Genomic DNA, 17,832 nt, shown 5'->3' on the forward strand with positions numbered 1-17,832 from the left:
TGGCTCCAGTTGGCAGACTGGGCCTTCCCCTCCAAAGACTCTACCTTGTGTTATTTGCACCTGAGGATTAAAAGTGGTCTGTCTGTCTCCTCACCAGTGGAGGGGGGTGGTTTCCACCAAATTCCTCATATCTACTCGAGCAATCTGAAGCACTGCCAGGATGCTGGGTGTGAACCTCAAAACCCAGAGCCCTACAGGTACACGACGTTATTTTTAAGTTCAAAGTGCACTCGGACAGTCACCATCGATTAGCACATACAGACACGTGTCAGACCCATCGTAAAGGCAATATACCCCCTAGGACACTCCCGACGCCTTACAGACATGGATTATCAAGACCATCAGGCAGCTACATACACACACCAAGAGCAGCTGATCTGGGCCACAAGGCTGTGGGGAGATATCATCTCTTGGGTCCAAGGGAACGTGGCCCAGAGGACTTCAGAGGACGAGGGGACACGAGGCCCCATGGCTCTAGGAAGAGCACAAGTGGATGAGGAACAGCCCCAGGGCCTTGTTCCTTACAAGCCAGTCATCACAGCACACGTCTCTGGAGCTTTGGTGAGTGTCAGAGGATGAATTCCGAGCTGCCCTCTGTTAGGACACACTAGGACGCTGGAACACAGAACACCTGGGCGTACAGAGGTTTCAAATTCAGTTGAAACTGGTTTTTTGTTCACGCACATACGTTTTTCACTGATGTTTTAGGAGACCATCCAGGTAACAGACCAGTCCACAGAGAAAGGCAACCAATGCTGACAACTGGTTATTTTCATTATGTTTTCTAGATCTTTCAAGTTTTCTACTGTATTTTTATAACTACACTCACACCTCAATGGGACAGTAGTCCCCAATTAAAACAAGACTGCAATACAGCTACAAGCAGCTGGGGGGCATCATGGCATGTGGCTTTCGTCAGACATGGTCTCCGAGAAGCGTGGTAGGAAGTCTGGACGCAGAACTCGTCCTCATCAGCTGCAGGAAGCTTCTGCCCACCGCTTGGGGACAAAAAGAACACCCTCCAAAGCAACTCTAGGTGCTTCCTAGGTCCTGGCCACCCCCAGAGGTGGGTCAGAATTCCACACTAGCCCTATGGTATTAAGTTCCAGATGGGCTGTTGTTCCAGAAGAAGTCTGTGACAGCGGTGTGACATAATGGACCTCTAAGTGCTTGTCTGCTTGTATCGAAAATCCCGCGGCACCCAGTTCCCGTCAGCACAGCCAGTGTCATTGATCCGCTGTTCTCATCAATACCCGCGACGTCACCGTCTCTCCTGTGGGGCTGGAGAAGGCACCAGGGCTCACTGACTGCTAAGCAGGGAGAGCAGCGCAGTCCATGACAAAATGTTCTAGAGAGCCTACTGCTGAGATGGCAGGGAAAAGAACGGAACTTGTGTCCTCATAGCCAGCCGGCCCAGCCCCACACTTGTGGTGATCGCTCCCACACCCATCCCCCCAGGGCCTGGGTGACACACAAGGTGGGTTTGTTAGCCCAGACACGCCCCCAAAGCATGCTGCCCACACCCAGCCCTGTCCGGACCCCAGGATAACCCCGAGTAAAATGGGGCCACCCAAGCACATGGCAGCTAGGTGGCTGGAGTCTGATGGGGGTTAGGAGGAAATCCACAAACGACTCTATTCCCTCTACTCTGAGTAGGTTTTGTTAGAAACTGGGCACTTCTTTTTTTTTTTAAAGATCATTTTTGATGTGGACCAGTTTTAAAGTCTTTATTAACTTTGTTACAATATTGCTTCCGCTTTATGTTTCAGGTTTCTTGGCCACTAGGCATGTGGGATCTTAGCTCCCTGACCAGGGATTGAACCCAAGCCCCCTGCATTGGAAGGCGAAGTCTTAACCGCTGGACTACCAGGGAAGTCCCGAAACCGTGCACCTCTAAGACCCAGAAGTGGGTCTGCCTCACGGTGGCAACACCGACATGAGGAGCACTCGGAGGGGTAAAGAGCAGAAGGGTGTCCCTGTGCTTCTTGAAACATAAAAACAGCTTTCGGGACTTCCCTGGTGGCTCAGTGGTTAAGAATCTACCTGCCAACGCAGGGGACACAGGTTTGATCCCTGGTCTGGGAAGATCCCACATGCCCTAGAGCAACTAAGCCCACGAGCCACAACAACTGAAGCCTGTGCACCCTAGAGCCTGCAGGCTGCAACTACTGAGCCCACGTGCCGCAACTACTGAAGCCGCGCACCTAGAGCCCACGCTCCACAACAAGAGAAGCCACCGCAATGAGAAGCCTGCGCACTGCAATGAAGAGTAGCCCCCGCTTGCTGCAACTAGAGAAAGCCCGCGCGCAGCAACAAAGACCCAACGCAGCCAAAACTAAGTAAATAAAATTAATAACTTAAAGAAAAAAAAAACAGCTTTCAGTGCATCTCGGCTCAACCCAATAAAAGGCAGGGACAGCGGGCTTCCCTGGTGGCGCAGTGGTTGAGAGTCCGCCTGCCGATGCAGGGGACACGGGTCCGTGCCCCGGTCCGGGAAGGTCCCACATGCCGCGGAGCGGCTGGGCCCGTGAGCCATGGCCGCTGAGCCTGCGCGTCCGGAGCCTGTGCTCCCCAACGGGAGAGGCCACAGCAGTGAGAGGCCCGCGTACCGCAAGAAAAAAAAAAAAAGGCAGGGACAGCATTCATCACCTGTGGAATGTGGCTTAGAAAATCTCCAGAGCTCAAGTAATGCCAATCGAAGGAGGAATCAGGACCTAAGTAATCAACTGTTTCTACACACTTTTGTCGTGTGTGTGTATGTACGCTTTTGAATTGCCAAATGCTGTGCAAACGTGACTAATAAAGCCCAGATGTGAATGCTTACGTTCCATTTAGCAATAGAAAGGTTTTGAGGCTTCCACTCTGCCTTAAGAAGCGATACATTTTAAACATGGTGATCTTGCTTGGTACAGCCCAAAAACCCAAAGCTGCTGCGGACACCCAGCCCGTCTGTGCAGCTGCCCTGGAGTTGCCGCTCAAGAGTGACCCCGGTTGTGCCAAGCCACGGAGGACGCTGCAGCCAAGTGCAAACCAGCAAACGCCAAGGAGGTCAGCTCGATCTCGGGGCCGAAGCTGCCTCGTGCTGTGAGTGAGAGGCCCTATCCATGCAGCTTCTCGGTCTTGCTCACCCACAAAAGCGGAAGCCAGCAGGAGATACGTACGGCAGGTGTAAACATCTCTGTATTCCATGTGCTCGTAATCGGGAAGAATTTTCATGAAACGGCCCGACTTCACACGAGGGTTTATACCTGAACAGACACAGCAGGGAAAGGGCTGAAGATGGTTCTGCCTTCTCGACTGTAGAAACCATTTTCACAGGACTCAACACCTGTCCCTCACCGACATCACACGCCTCCCTACATCCTCGACCCCCAGAACCAAGCGGTTGCCAAGGAGGCAGGTCTGGCCAAGAAGGAATTGTGGTGACAGGTGCTCCTGTCAGTCAGTGATCCACACCAGGAACTCATGACGGCCGGCCCGCTCGGGACCCCCTCCGGGCTCTCTCCCCATCACCCACCACAATCAGCGGGGCTCACCGAGGTGGGAGGGCAGAGGTCGCAGCTCACAGATATTTGGGGTGGCTGTGTAGGGAACCCTGTGCCCCGCTGCACACCCGGCATTGTCCTTCACCTGCTGCACGTGTGTGTTTTGTTTTTGACAAAGGACCGTGTTTGCCAGCCTCCTAACTCAATCAGACCCCTTCACCCCTGGACTGAGGTAGCTGACTCTACCATCTAAGCAGGAACTAGGGACGACTGTTTCTACCACCTATTCCAGAAGCTAAGCAATTTTCTCCTGGATAAGGCCTTCAAAGCAAATTCACAAAAACACAGTTCCTGCACTGTGAAGATGAAAACTGAAGCTCGCTTTGGCCGGGGCAGATCAAACGCTCAGGGGTGCTGATAACAGATAATACGAATCAGTCTCTGGATTTGGCAACCATGTTCAAGGGGTTAAGAACCAGCAGTCGAAGAAGTCTCCAGATGTCCTCCTTTGCCTCACGGCAACCTCACCGAGGCCCTTGTCCCCTCTCCCTGGCCCACCTGGACCTCCCCCTCCCTCCTACTCACCTGCCCATCCACCTGTGTCCAGACGTCCCCTCCACAGGACAGATGCCCCCGAGGCCCGGGCAACCCCTCTGCCCACAGATGAGATGAGCTCTGTGGGGGCCTTCATTCTCACACGTGTTCTCCTCTGGGTGCTTCAGCCCCCGACACCTAGCAGGCACGAGCACCTGCCTCCCTCCAGGAGTACTTTGAGGGCTTACAACTCTCAGACAGAACTCAAGTGGCTTTGAGATGATATCATCAAATGGCCTAACAAACTCAGAAAGCAGTGAGATGATAAGGACTTCTCATATTAGAGCCTCATGGAAACAGCTGGCCGTCCCCAAAGCCGGGAACCTCTCGTTTCTGTGCGCTCACAGGGACTCCTGTGGGGAGTGTGCCTCTGACTTGGACATGACGCCCATAGCGAGGGCGGCCTCCTGGATTCTCTGCTCTGGGAGACTTAAGACACGGACGCTGGGGAGCAACACTGAAGCAGAGAGTGGAGCGGAGCCCTGGGGGCACCCCCAGGATGGAGGGCGGGACGGGAGGGAAGGGGACACAACCACCTTTCCAGCCCTGGAACTCCGGGTTCTGCAGGGTTCAAAGTGGCACTGTTCTCACCACTGAGACCACAAGACAGGAAGGAGTTACATTTTCACGAGACGTGACCACTCAGGCCCCAAGACCCACTTCCCCTGGAGACACGCATTCTCTTGGGTGGGTGGGACATGAAGCAGAGGCCAGAGAAGAAACCAAAGTGCGAAGCTGCACAGGGAAGGAGGCGCGGGAGGCCTTGCGCAGACCAGCCCTGCCCTGGGCTTCAGGACCAAGGACAGCGGCACGGGGGTGGGGTGGGGCGCTAGGTTGGGATGGCGTCTGAGGGTGGCTGAGGATGCAGCCCGAGCCCCTCGGCAAGTGGGGAGAAGGGGATACGGGGAGGTGGCAGAGGTGAGGCTGGGACACACAGGGCTCCCAGAGAAGGTGGGAGGGGGCAACAGCCTCGAAGGCACAGCCAAGCGCCAACATCGAGCACCACACACATGCCCAGGGCGGCCGGGGAAGGTCCACGAAGAACTTAGAGCCTCCAACAGGAGATCTCCCCACTCGTGAGCAAATTCTAACCCAGGAACACTGGCCAATCCAACATCCCAAATGGCCACGGGATCGAGGTGGAGAGAAGTCTGATGGGATGAAGAAATCAGCCCAGATTCAGGGACCAACTGCGCCCCCCCCGGGCTGTCTCCCCACAGAGCTGATGCTCCGCAAAAGTCCACACTCTACCTGTGCGGGGGATGCGGGACACAGGAGGAGAGGCGTCTCCCAGGGGGACTCTGAGAGCAGCAAATCCACTGAAAAGAGGGAACACAGCAAGCGACACCAACGAGCAAGCGCCTGACGCTGGAAGGAAGCCTCCAGCACACTGGCTCCCACCCAGCAGCCTGGCCCCCGGAAGTCCCTCCATCCTGAATCACAGGTTTTTCCGAGCAGGAGCCCGGTCCCCAGCCTCTCGGTGTTTAAGTAAGAAGCATCATCTGGTCTAGGTGTTCAGGGCAGAACTGGTGCAGAGTTCAAAAGAATGTGTAAGCCAGGGCTTCCCTGGTGGCGCAGTGGTTGAGAGTCCGCCTGCCGACGCAGGGGACGCGGGTTCTTGCCCCGGTCCGGGAAGATCCCACATGCCACGGAGCGGCTGGGCCCGTGAGCCATGGCCGCTGAGCCTGCGCGTCTGGAGCCTGTGCTCCGCAACAGGAGAGGCCACGACAGTGAGAGGCCCGTGTACCGGAAAAAAAATAAAGAATGTGTAAGCCAAAATCTACCAAGATGGTTTTAAGATGAACACTTAAGTTCCTTTTCAGAGAGGTCAACAGGTCAACCTCAGGCCAAAGAGGAGTGGGCCATCATGATCCTTCTTTCCCCGTCCTTTACTACCCAGCCCCGAGTGTTAACAACACACGCCACACCCCGCTGGGCAGGGACAGGCGGGCTGCTCCCCGCAGGACGGTGTGCCCACTGCCCCTGGGTGATGTCAGTGCCAACGGACACCCTCACAGCCTCACGCAAAGGGCCCTGAGGAAGGGCCAGCAGAGAGGTGCTTGGGGTCGGGGGCTCTAGGCATCACGGAGCATTGCTGGCGACTCTGGAAAGCAAAGGGGCGGGGACAAGAAATGGGGGCGCTGGGAGACTCAACGTGCCTGCAGGAAACAAGCCAAGGAAGGGCCGGGGCTGGTGCGGTCAGGGTGGCGGGGAGGGGCCCTGGCAGCTGTCACGGCTGCATGTCACAGTTGCTGCTGGTGTCCACGTCTCCATCCAGGCTGCGGGCCTGGCATCTAGAGAGACGGGCACCTCCGAGCACACCAGAGTTGTTTCCAGGGCAGCCACGTTCCCCAGAGGAAAGACACCTTCACCCACCTGCGCTGCAAAATCAGGGTCATGATTTGCTCAGAAAGGGAGAAGAGCGCCCCCGACCTTGTCAGTGCTGTTACTACCAGCGCTGTCTCTACAACGTCAAAACTGAACTTAAAGCGGATCTGAGAACAGACCTGTGAGCTGAGGGCCATGGACTTTTATTTTCCGTGGCTGATGTCTCTGAGCACCTGCTTCTGGAACAAGTTAACAGAAGATGGTGACAGATTAACTTACACTTCGCGTAGACGTCTCGACAAGACACGCCCGTGATCTCCAGCTTCCGCAAGTTTTCACAAACGCCGTACTCTGCAACAAGAAACGTTTGCTGGAAATTACAGTCATGAAGTCATAAAGCAGCAGAAATATTAATAGACAGACGTGCGGGTGGGGGTGGAGCAGGCACGCCTCAGCCTTGGCCTTGTCTTCTCAGCCTGACCCTTCTTTCACTGTGGAGATTTCATGGCCCTTCTCCACATTCAGTCAACACCCTCACTCACCAATGAAGCCACTACTCTATTTTTAGGCAACTCCACTCCGCATGAAATAGCAACCTGCCATGTCTATTCTGATAAGCTCTAGAAACCTAATCACTCAAACTCACAACCAGACACCCTGGTTTATGACCACGGTATGGCAGAAACTCAGAGTCTGGAGACGATGCGAGTTCCCGTGGAAATGAGACCATCACTGGTGTCAGCGTTCCACGAAGGCCCCCCTAACCCCCTCCTGATTCTGTGAAACGAAGACACAGCTGGGGCTGCCCAGGACGGCCTTGAAGCAAATCCCTGAAACCCACCTCCACGGCCAGCGCTCTGCCCCACCTCCGGGAGAGAAACCCAGGCGTGGAGAGGTTGGTGACTCAGCAGCCCTTCCAGAAGGGGGACTGCAGTCTGGCCAGCAAAAGGCTGTCCACCTCATCACATCACAGACCCCACCCCGGCCCCAAGGCCTGGTCTTTTCAGTGGAATGGATGATGACACTAGCCCAATGCTTCTGTGAGGATTTTGACCACATCCAAGCCAAGCTCAAGATGTAGACGGTGGAGAAACCAGTTGGGGCAAGGCGGTTAGCACCTGGCAAACCTCCCTGAGATGGGCCTGCCCGACGGTGCTGCTTCCCCTGCTTCCACTGCTGACGAGCAGACCATGGCCTTGCCCGTCACCAGACAAAAACACCCGTTCTATCCTCCTGCCAGGAAGAATGTGGACTCTGGAGTGTTATGCAAGTTACAAGAACTTGTCAGGAACTAGATAACAAAATGTGCTTGTTTGTGACCTTGGACGGGGTGACACCTGCATGTCACATGAGTCACCAGCAACTGAGAGGCCTGGTTTGTCAAAATCCTTGCAGACCATGCCAGGGACCAGCTGGAAGGGCCACTCCCGCCCTTGTTGGCGACCAAGCTGCAGCTGGTCTACCTGTGCTCTTGAGAAGAGCTCTGCTCCACAACAAGCTGTCTTCATGATTCCCCGTCTGCTCTGGGATGTCCACCACAGCCAGGTGGCCCTCCTGACGACCACAGTGGCTGTCACCACCTCGTGTGCTCTCCATAAACAGCGTCCTTCCCTCGCACCAACCAGGCACTCCAAAACCGTCACCGCACAAGACTGGTGCCTCGGTTTGTTTCCTATGTGATGCTAAAGGACAGGTCCTCTCCCGGTTCCAGCAGTGACCAGCGCACGGGATAGATGAGATGCACCTCTTGCTGCCTTGTTGACGAGACAGTCTGGGAGCCGGGGTACGGGTGGGGCGCGGGGTAGTCTTCTCTGAACTGCGTGCTTTTGTGATACATGTGGACACTCTGCCGGTGAGATGCAGGGCACAGACCCAAGGCGCATCCGAGTGTGCCCCGGCGGCCTGCAGCACACTGAAGCAGCAGTGTTGCCCCACAGCATCTGCCGACCCAGTGGGTGATTTTCGCGTCTGAGCCCAGCAATCCTCCGACCTGCTAGAGACAACGCACCACATCCCAGCACCCGCTCAGACTTCCAAGCGATTCTAAGGTTTTTAGCCAGGATGACCAAATTGTCGAGAATCTCTGCACATCGTGTCAAGAAAAGGTGCTGATAATATCACACAAGAGATGACCCTGCACGACAGACAAACCATCCACAGGAACACCACTAGCAATCAGAAGAAAAGCAAAAGCATGATGCAGTGCTCATAAATACAGCAATGCTTAGTGGGTTTTTCTTAATGTTCCCAAAAGATAATAAATTCACCGAAGCGGAACAATGTCACTCTGACCCAACTGCTCCCTCAAGAAATGTTCAGTATTTTTCACATGATGGAAAAATCTTTTTTTTTTAAACAGTGGCTCGGAACAATTCCACATACTCTGACTGTTCCATAAACCTTCCCATAAGTCATCAGGGAAAGTGCCCTTAAAATAGCATTAAGGCCAGTGTACATGCAGAACCACGGATCCTTCCCCCTAGAAAAACTCACCAGTGTTAACGTCATCCTACCCAAGACCAGCATTAACGCCGTCCTACCCAAGATGGTTAAAGTTAGCACAGCAAACCGTGCTGCCCACAGCTGCTTTCTAAGTGCCAAATTTGGGTTGCAGGCTGCCGATTCAAATACTTTCCTTGCTAATCTATGACATAAAGTAGCTTGTGAAAGTCTGTTTTCAAAGTGTCTACTCCAAAAATGGCAGCAAGTAAAAAGAAAGTTGGGAAGGGGGAGAAAAGTGGGTCAGCTGGACTTGAGGAAATTTAAATTAACCATGGAATTACCATATAATACAGCTATATCCTATTTCTGGGTACGTACCCAGAAGAGATGAAAGCAGAGACTCAGAGATGTTTGTACACCCATGTTTATAGCAGCACTACTCACGATAGCCAAGAAGGGGAAGCAACCCAAGCGCCCATCGATGGATGATGGGCAAGCAAAACAGGGTCCATCCACACGATGGAATATTTTTCAGCCTTAAAAAGGAAGGAGAGTCTGACACCTGCTATAGCCTGGCCGAACCTTGAGGACGTTGTGCTGAGTGAGATAAGCAGTCACAAAAGGACAATATTGTATGACTCCACTTATATGACGTCCCTATAGAATAGCCACATTTCACAGAGACGGAAAGTAGAATGGTGAGTGCAGGGGCTGAGAAAGGGAAAACGGGGACTCAGTGTCAGCTGGATGAGACGGAAGGTTCTGGAGACGACGGGGGTGACGGCTGCACAAGTGTGAACGTACTCAGCACCACTAAACTGTAGCTTAAAAATGGTTGAAGTGGCCACTTTTATTTTGTGTATATGTTCCCACAATAAAAAAATTAAGTTGCCACTTCAAATACTCCAATCAGAAAATTTCCAGAAAGCTATTGAACAAATGTTTTGCCAAGACGGAAAAAGAGCCCAGGAATCTGGGCCAAGTCGACACTGAAGCTCCGTCCTCTGGTGACCTGACTGCCAGGGGCGCACTTCCTGTCCAGTGAGGTCAGTACTGTGTGACAGTCGTTACCGAAAACCCCTGCACCCAGAGCATGTGTCTGAATGTGCAGGAAGTCTATTCAGTCTCTGCGGGTGGGAATGGGTGAGAAGAGTTTTCTCTCTCCCTCTTTTCCACTCTCTTGCCCCTACAGGAGAACCTAAGGAACACATGCTGCTTCCTGAGGCTCCTTCCCTCGAAGAGATGAACAGAGATTAACGGAGGCAGTACCTGTGCCAGCCGTGGCTGAGATGTGCACGCTCTCTGCATCGGAATGGAACGTGACAAAGTTAACATCATAATTCTATGCACTGCACCAGCCTTGGTACCTGCAATTAGAGGGAACTTAGCCCCATGCTCCCCATAAATGCCACTTATAAGGGTCCCGGCCACGTTGGAAGGGCACAGCACTAAGACAGTTTCTGAAGCAAGCTGGTGGGCACACAAGATAAGGCTGGAAAGGGGGTGGTCTCCTGGTCCTGCCAGAGCCGGGAGTCCACAGGAAACGCAGAAGCACTGAAGAGTCTCAGGTAGAAAAGCAGCCTGGACTGGGTAACCTGTGGGTGGAGCCAGAGGAGACACACCTGGAGACGCAGGTGGGGGGTCCCTTGAGGAGGCCACTGCACCACCAGGTAAGTCAAAGGTGGCAGGAAAGGATGGAGGAACCCAGCTGGAACCCAGCTGTGGCCCCCGGCAGGCAGGAGAGAGTGGGAGAAGGAAGAGTGGAGGAGCGCTGCGGGCTTGTTTCCCACCTGCTGTAAACTCACACAGTTTTCCAAATAAAACCAAAAGGCAGTATTGATTGCAAATTTAGCGCATTTTTGTTTGCACTACATTTGGAGATAATTATATCCCTTAATAAAATATGGTTAAAACTTTACTTCCGAGAGACTTCCCTGGTGGTCCAGCGGTAAAGAATACGCCTTCCAACGCAGGGGACTCAGGTTTGATCCCTGGTGGGGGAACTAAGATCCCACATGTCACGGGACAACTAAGCCCACGCACCACAACAACTGAGCTCGCGCACCTCGATGAGAGGGCCCGCAGGCCGCAAACTAGAGAGCCCACGCGCCCTGGAGCCTGCGCACCACACTAGAGAGAGAAAACCTGCACGCCACAACTAGAGAGAAGCCCTCACGCCGCAAGGAAGAGCCAGCACCAAAGTGAAAGATCCTGCGAGTCGCAACTAAGACCCAACGCAGCCGAAGAAATAAATAAATAAGGAAAATAAATAAATAAAACCTTTACTTCTGAGGCTGATAAAGGAGGCAGAGGCAGGGGAGGCAGCTGGTGGGGAGGGGGCTCCGCCAGGCTCAGGGGTGTCAGGCAACGGGCCCCCAGGCTTCCTGACACAACTGTTCTGAGGACACCCCTGCGACAGCACAGTGCCGCTTCCAAACCCCTGGGTGTCCCCCAGCTCGCTGCTTTCCTTAGCTGTTACTATAACTGCATGAAATGCCTTTTTTTTTTTTTGATAATGTAGCAGATCTGGAAAAACCCTGTGCAGTCAGCTCATCTTAGGATGGGAAGAATGTAAAAACCAAAACCTGGATACAGCCCATAGGCATCTCCTATTCAACACCTAGAATATTCGGGATGCTAACCAATAGTTCCCAAGAACAGCTGACAGCACCTACATACTCCACGCGACTTCTTCCCAACCAGCTCCACCCCTGCAAAGATGAACAGTCTTGGTGCCAACAGCAGCCTCGAGAAGCCTCGCCCTGCCAGCCAGAGGACGCTGACCCTGTCCAGCTCCACGACAGGTATCCCTGGCCAAGGGAGCCCCACTCCAGCTGAAGCCCACCTGTCATGCCCGGACACTTCTTCCTGGTGCACACACACCTGCTCGGTCTCGCCAGCCACTCGTGAGACCAGGAGGTAAGCAGAGTCTGACTCTGCCATCACCTCGCCCCGGACCCCTTCTCAGATTTCAGACACTTCCCGACTCCCCACTAATACTCCTCATACAGGCTTGGCTACTCTGGGTTTCGTCCCCTGTCCATCACCACTGGGCGGACAGTGAGGGTGTCACTGGCAAAGGATGCTGACTCATGAGTTAGAACCCAGGCCGCCTCCTGACCGGTCCTGGCTTTCTCACAGGACACCTGTTCCTCCAAAGTCCCAAAGACGCCCTTGTATTTGCACACTCTTTCCAGCCAGAAAGACAAACCAAGATCCTCAAATGCATTATGTAATCACTTTGTAAACACAGCGAAACAGTGAAAACGGCCCATCAGTTCTTCCTGGCAAGGCAACCATATCTGCCCAATTAAGCAAGGCCAAGGGGAACTCTTCACTCGGTGCTTTCTGGGGGCCAGGTCCACTTTCCAGCTCGCTTTTGTAAGGTTAGCAATGTCCCTCAAGAGGCACCGTTTTCCTTTACCCTTTCCTACTTCGCTAACTGGACGGATGAGGTTTCTCTGTGAAGCAGCACATGAGATTGGACTTCCAAAAATACAGAGACTATAGTCCTGACAAGAGCAAAGCGGAAGAAAAGGATAAATGTCCCCCTACGATTCTGAGATCCTGCTGTACGTCCAGGAGAAGAAAAGGATAAATGTCCCCCTACGATTCTGAGATCCTGCTGTACGTCCAGGAGGGGGCCTGCTTTCCTCTTCTCACGGCTGAGGCAGGTACGCTTCTCCTACCTCAACACCGCCCACCCCAGCCCCAAAACAGGAAGGCTCAACAAGAATCATAAAATATGCCCAAAGCCGACTTCAAAGCCGACAACTTGCCCATTTCACCTCTTCCCAAGATGACTCTTCCAATTTCAGCTATGTTTAACAAAAGCCGCATTTCTCGCATTTCACATCAGCACATCAAACAGTATAGAAAGCGTTTTCTTCTGCATGCAAATGCAAAATTAAATATTGGTTTTTAACTTCCCATTTCTGTCATAAAGCTCATACATTTTGGGAAAAGGGTATTTCTAATTATGATGGAATTTAAGCCCACTTTAGACTTACAAGCGATCAAAATATTATACAAATATTATTCCAGGTGTCATTAAAACACTTACCATCAAGGGGAGAAATGGACAAATTATATATTAGAAATTCAAAACCTCACTCTGTGTCTCAATATTTAAGAGGTTGGTGTAGAAGGGAAAATACACGTGGGAGCACTTCCTTTGCATTTCCTTTGCTTTCAAATGCTTCTTTTGTTATTATTTGAATGTTCTGATTTAGAACCATGGTCTGAATTTTCTAAACACCTTAGCCTCAGGTAGACCGGCCAGCATTTCAAAATTCACCAACTAAACAGTGAAGTGTTAACCAAAAAAAGCCTCCTCTGGGTCAAAGACAAAGAACGAACTCGGCTTCTACGCTATGCTCTGAGAAATGATGGCTTATTTATAGCCCCACATGCCAGTAACTGCAGGAGGCCTGAAGCCAAAGGAGGGATGCATCAAAACATTGCTGGGCTCCTGACGCCGCGCCCACACTGCCGGCTGGGGTTGCTCTGGTTTGGTTTCCTGTAAGAGCGCCTATTTGGTGTATCTGCCCCCAAAACAGGAACACAGATTGGGCTTCTCAGTAGCAACTTTCTTTCACCCGCCCCCAGAAATACCACCTGAAAATAGTTAATCAAATAGCTCCAACAGGCAGGAGGCTCAAAAGACCAAATTCTATAAAAACAACTGATCATTATTGTTGACTTATTATTGCTAGGACACTGAAAATTGTGAGATTCTCATCAAGCGCTATACAGCCTTCTCATTTTAAGTTTGTAGCGTCCCTACGCCCCGCCCCCCCGCCCCTGAGTCATCCTCTCATTTTATGAAGAGCCACTGACACGCTCGCCCTGCCCATGCCCTGGAAGTCCATCACAGCCCAAATGCTCTGAAACAATAAAACACAGGTGCGTGGCACCCTCCTCCCTGTGCCCCTTTCTGTGGCTTGTCTTCTCCTCTGGGAAACCCAATTATCAAAATACAGAAAGCAAACGTGTAAACACTGAGTAGTAAACGTGCAGACTCACTAACGTCTCACTCACCTTCCCAAGACACTAACACATGGAAGCACCATCGTGCCGTGTCAGGGCCGGACCTGGAGCTTCTGGGCCAGGAAGCCTGCTGGGCGAGGACCACGCACCTCCTGCTCACCAAGGCTGAGGGCACTGGTTTTTGCCTCTGTGGACATGACTTTGGCCTTAACACCCACCATAACCAAATGTCTAGTTCAGGATGGAAGAAGTCTGGGGCTCAGGGAAATAAGATCAGACTTGTCTCACACGCGACTATTCTTATACATATTCCAGTCATAACTAGACTAACCCTACGAGATGCCTATGAATTACGCACGCAACTGCCAACCATCCAATGTTGGACCCAGATGAGCTGGAAATGAAAGCTACCAGAATGAACTAGTGAAACTGAAGACCTTCATAACCTCGGGACAACAATGATTACTTAAACCCAAAGTTAAAAGTGCGTAGCTTTGATTAACGCTGTAGCTTTTGCAGAAGTCACTTTGACTAACGCAGTAACTTTTGCAAAAGTCACTGTAAATGAAGTTAAAAAGCAAAGGGTTATTGACTATGAGAAAATGTTTTGCATATATTAAACAGAAATCGACCCAGATTAAATAAATAAAACCCGCAAATCAATGAGAAAAAATAACGATAGAGAAAAAGGGCAAAGATTAAGGATACGCGAATAAGAGAAATCCAAATTGCCTATAATTTTATTTCTTAAATGTGCATCTTCATGAGTTATCAGCTGTCTGCAAATTAAAATGAGATGCTGTTTCTCACCCAGACTGACACAGATTTTTAGAAATGAATCATTCAAACCAGAAAGAATTTAGAGGACACTGGATTAAATGAGATAACTTAAAGAACCCAGACCACAAAGACAGCTACTTTGTAAATAAACACAGAGCATTCCTGTCACTTTCGGTGACTTGCCCGTGCACACCCTCGTGACAGGTGTGCAAAGAGGAAAATACAACTATGTTATATTTGGAGTGAAGAATCACTCCAAAAAAATAACTGGTCAGTATCTAGTAAAACTGCAAATCTCACAGCCCACTACCCCGGCAACACTACTTCTGGATATATTCCTTAGAGAAATTTACAAATTTATCTGCGTCTGAAGACACGTAAGAGCTTCTTTGCTGTAACACTGTGTACACGGTATGAAAAAAATTAAAATGAGCAAAGGAACAGATGTGGCCTCTTCAAATTATGAACCACCACATAGCGTTCAAGAAGACTGAACCAGACTTAAATATATTAACATGGACAGAATTTAAAAACACAAGTGGACAGGGGGAAAAGGCAGACGCACAATACTTGTGGTATGATATACGTCTTAAAATTAAAGCACCATAAAGCAATGTTACACATTGGGGATGTTACAGGAATATGTATATACAAGTAAACTCAACCCACAATAGTGGTTGCTTCTTGGGAGTGGGAAGGACAGGGGTGATCAGGAGGGACTTAAATGCTGCCTGAGAGGGTTTCTTTTAAAAAAAGGTAGAGAATTCAAAAGCAAATATGACAGAAGACTTAACTGTTATTTACTGGGGATGACTAGGAATATGCCTGTTTTACCATGTTTGTTTTTCATTTTTTTAATTTCTCAAAGTGAAAATTCTCCTAGCTGCTAAGCCACCTTGGTGAAGAAGAGACCTTGATCCTACCATCACAGTGTCTGCTGTCCCAGAAAAGCTGAACTGAGAAGCACAGACGGAAGCAAAGAAGGACTGAAGAGTTCTTCCCTGTCGGCCCCCCAAAGTCTTTCCACATCTTCGTGAGGATTTTTTATGCTTCCACTAGCAATTCTAAGAATTTGCCCTGAGCTGTACCTCCAGTTAATTTTACTATGTGGCATACCTTTGAGTTTTCTGATTATACAGAAGTCTTCCGTTACTCTCTCTTGCTACATACGTTACAGTTTCCCCAGAGACAACACCCGGAGACCACCACACAGGTTTGGCTGACTGATGGAGAAACTCCACAGAGCACAAAGGAACATCTGTGATGAACCTGGGTCTCACAGGTGTACAAAATGCAAAACAAAGCAAATGAAAAGGTGGAACTCTCTTTGCCTCTATTTTAAAATGTCAAAAGAAACTCACTTGCCAAATAGATGACAAAAGGTTAATACTGCTAATATTCAAAGAAAAGAGAATGAAAAGAAATGAAGACAGTCTAAGAGACCTCTGGGACAACATCAAACGCACCAACATTCGCATTATTCAGTCCCAAAAGGAGTACAGACAGAGAAAGACCTGAGAAAATATTTGAAGAGATTATAGTCGAAAACTTCCCTAACATGGGAAAGGAAATAGCCACCCAAGTCCAGGAAGCACAGAGAGTTCCAGGCAGGATAAATCCAAGGAGAAACACACCAAGACACATAGTAATCAAATTGACAAAAATTAAAGACAAGGAAAAATTATTAAAAGCAACAAGGGAAAAATAACATACAAGGGAACTCCCATAAGGTGAACAGCTGCTTTCTCAGCAGAAGCTCTACAAGCCAGAAGGGAGTGGCACGATATATTAAAAGTGATGAAACAGAAGAAACTACAACCAAGATTACTCTACCCAGCAAGCTTTACAGACAAGCAAAAGCTAAAAGAATTCAGCACCACCAAACCAGCTCTACAACAAATGCTAAAGGAACTTCTCTAAGTGGGAAACAAGAGAAGAAAAGTGACTTCCCTGGTGGCGCAGTGGTTAAGAATCCACCTGCCAATGCAGGGGACACGGGTTCGAGCCCTGGTCTGGGAAGATCCCACATGCCGTGGAGCAGCTAAGCCCATGCACCACAACTACTGAGCCTGTGCTCTAGAGCCCGTGAGCCATAACTACTGAGCCCACATGCTACAATTACTGAAGCCCATGTGCCTAGAGCCCATGCTCTGCAACAACAGAAGCCACCACATTGAGAAGCCCACACACCACAACTAGAGAAAGCCCGCACCCAGCAACAAAGACCCAATGCAGCCAAAAATAAATAAATAAATAAATAAAAATTTTTTAATGTAAAAAAAAGAGAGAGAGAGAAGAAAAGGACCTACAAAAACAAACCCAAGGGTTTCCCTGGTGGCGCAGTGGTAAAGAGTCCGCCTGCCAATGCAGGGGACACGGGTTCGTGCCCCGGTCTGAGCCTGTGCTGCAACAGGAGAGGTCACAACAGTGAGAGGCCCGCATACCGCAAAAAAAAAAAAAAAAAAAAAATTAAGAAAATGGTAATAGTAACATACATATCGATAATTACCTTAAATGCAAATGGATTAAATGCTCCAACCAAAAGACACAGGCTCACTGAATGGATACAAAAACAAGACCCTTATATATGCTGTCTACAAGAGACTCACTTCAGACCTAGGGACACATACAGACTGAAAGTGAGGGGATGGAAAAAGATATTCCAAGCAAATGGAAATCAAAAGAAAACTAGAGTAGCAATACTCATATAAAATAAAACAGACTTTAAAATAAAGAAAGAGACAAGGAAGGACACTACATAATGATCAAGGGATCAATCCAAGAAGAAGATATAACAATTATAAATATATATGCACCCAACAAAGGAGCACCTCAATACGTAAGGCAAATGCTAACAGCTATAAAGAGGAAATCGACAGTAATACAATAATAGTGGGGGATTTTAACACCTCACTTACACCAATGGACAGATCATCCAGACAGAAAATTAGGGCTTCCCTGGTGGCGCAGTGGTTGAGAGTCCGCCTGCCGATGCAGGGGACACGGGTTCGTGCCCCGGTCCGGGAGGATCCCACATGCCGCGCAGCGGCTGGGCCCGTGAGCCATGGCCGCTGAGCCTGCGCGTCCAGAGCCTGTGCTCCGCAACGGGAGAGGCCACAACTGTGAGAGGCCCGCGTACCGCAAAAACAAAGACAAAAACAGACAGAAAATTAATTAGGAAGCACAAGCTTTAAATGACACAATAGGCCAGACA

At 50.3% G+C, this 17,832-nt stretch overlaps 1 protein-coding gene across 1 annotated transcript in view; it reads right to left on the minus strand.

The window, feature by feature from the left end:
• FBXO31 (F-box protein 31) overlaps window positions 1-17,832 on the minus strand; it is a 41,338-nt gene that overhangs the window by 19,998 nt on the left and 3,508 nt on the right. The window contains exon 2 of the mRNA XM_065899498.1: window positions 6,687-6,758. Within this exon, the coding sequence (XP_065755570.1) occupies window positions 6,687-6,758 (72 nt within the window). The remainder of the gene's footprint in view (window positions 1-6,686; window positions 6,759-17,832) is intronic.

Source organism: Phocoena phocoena, chromosome 20 (assembly GCF_963924675.1).
Source record: "Phocoena phocoena chromosome 20, mPhoPho1.1, whole genome shotgun sequence".
Taxonomy (NCBI): Eukaryota; Metazoa; Chordata; class Mammalia; order Artiodactyla; family Phocoenidae; genus Phocoena; species Phocoena phocoena.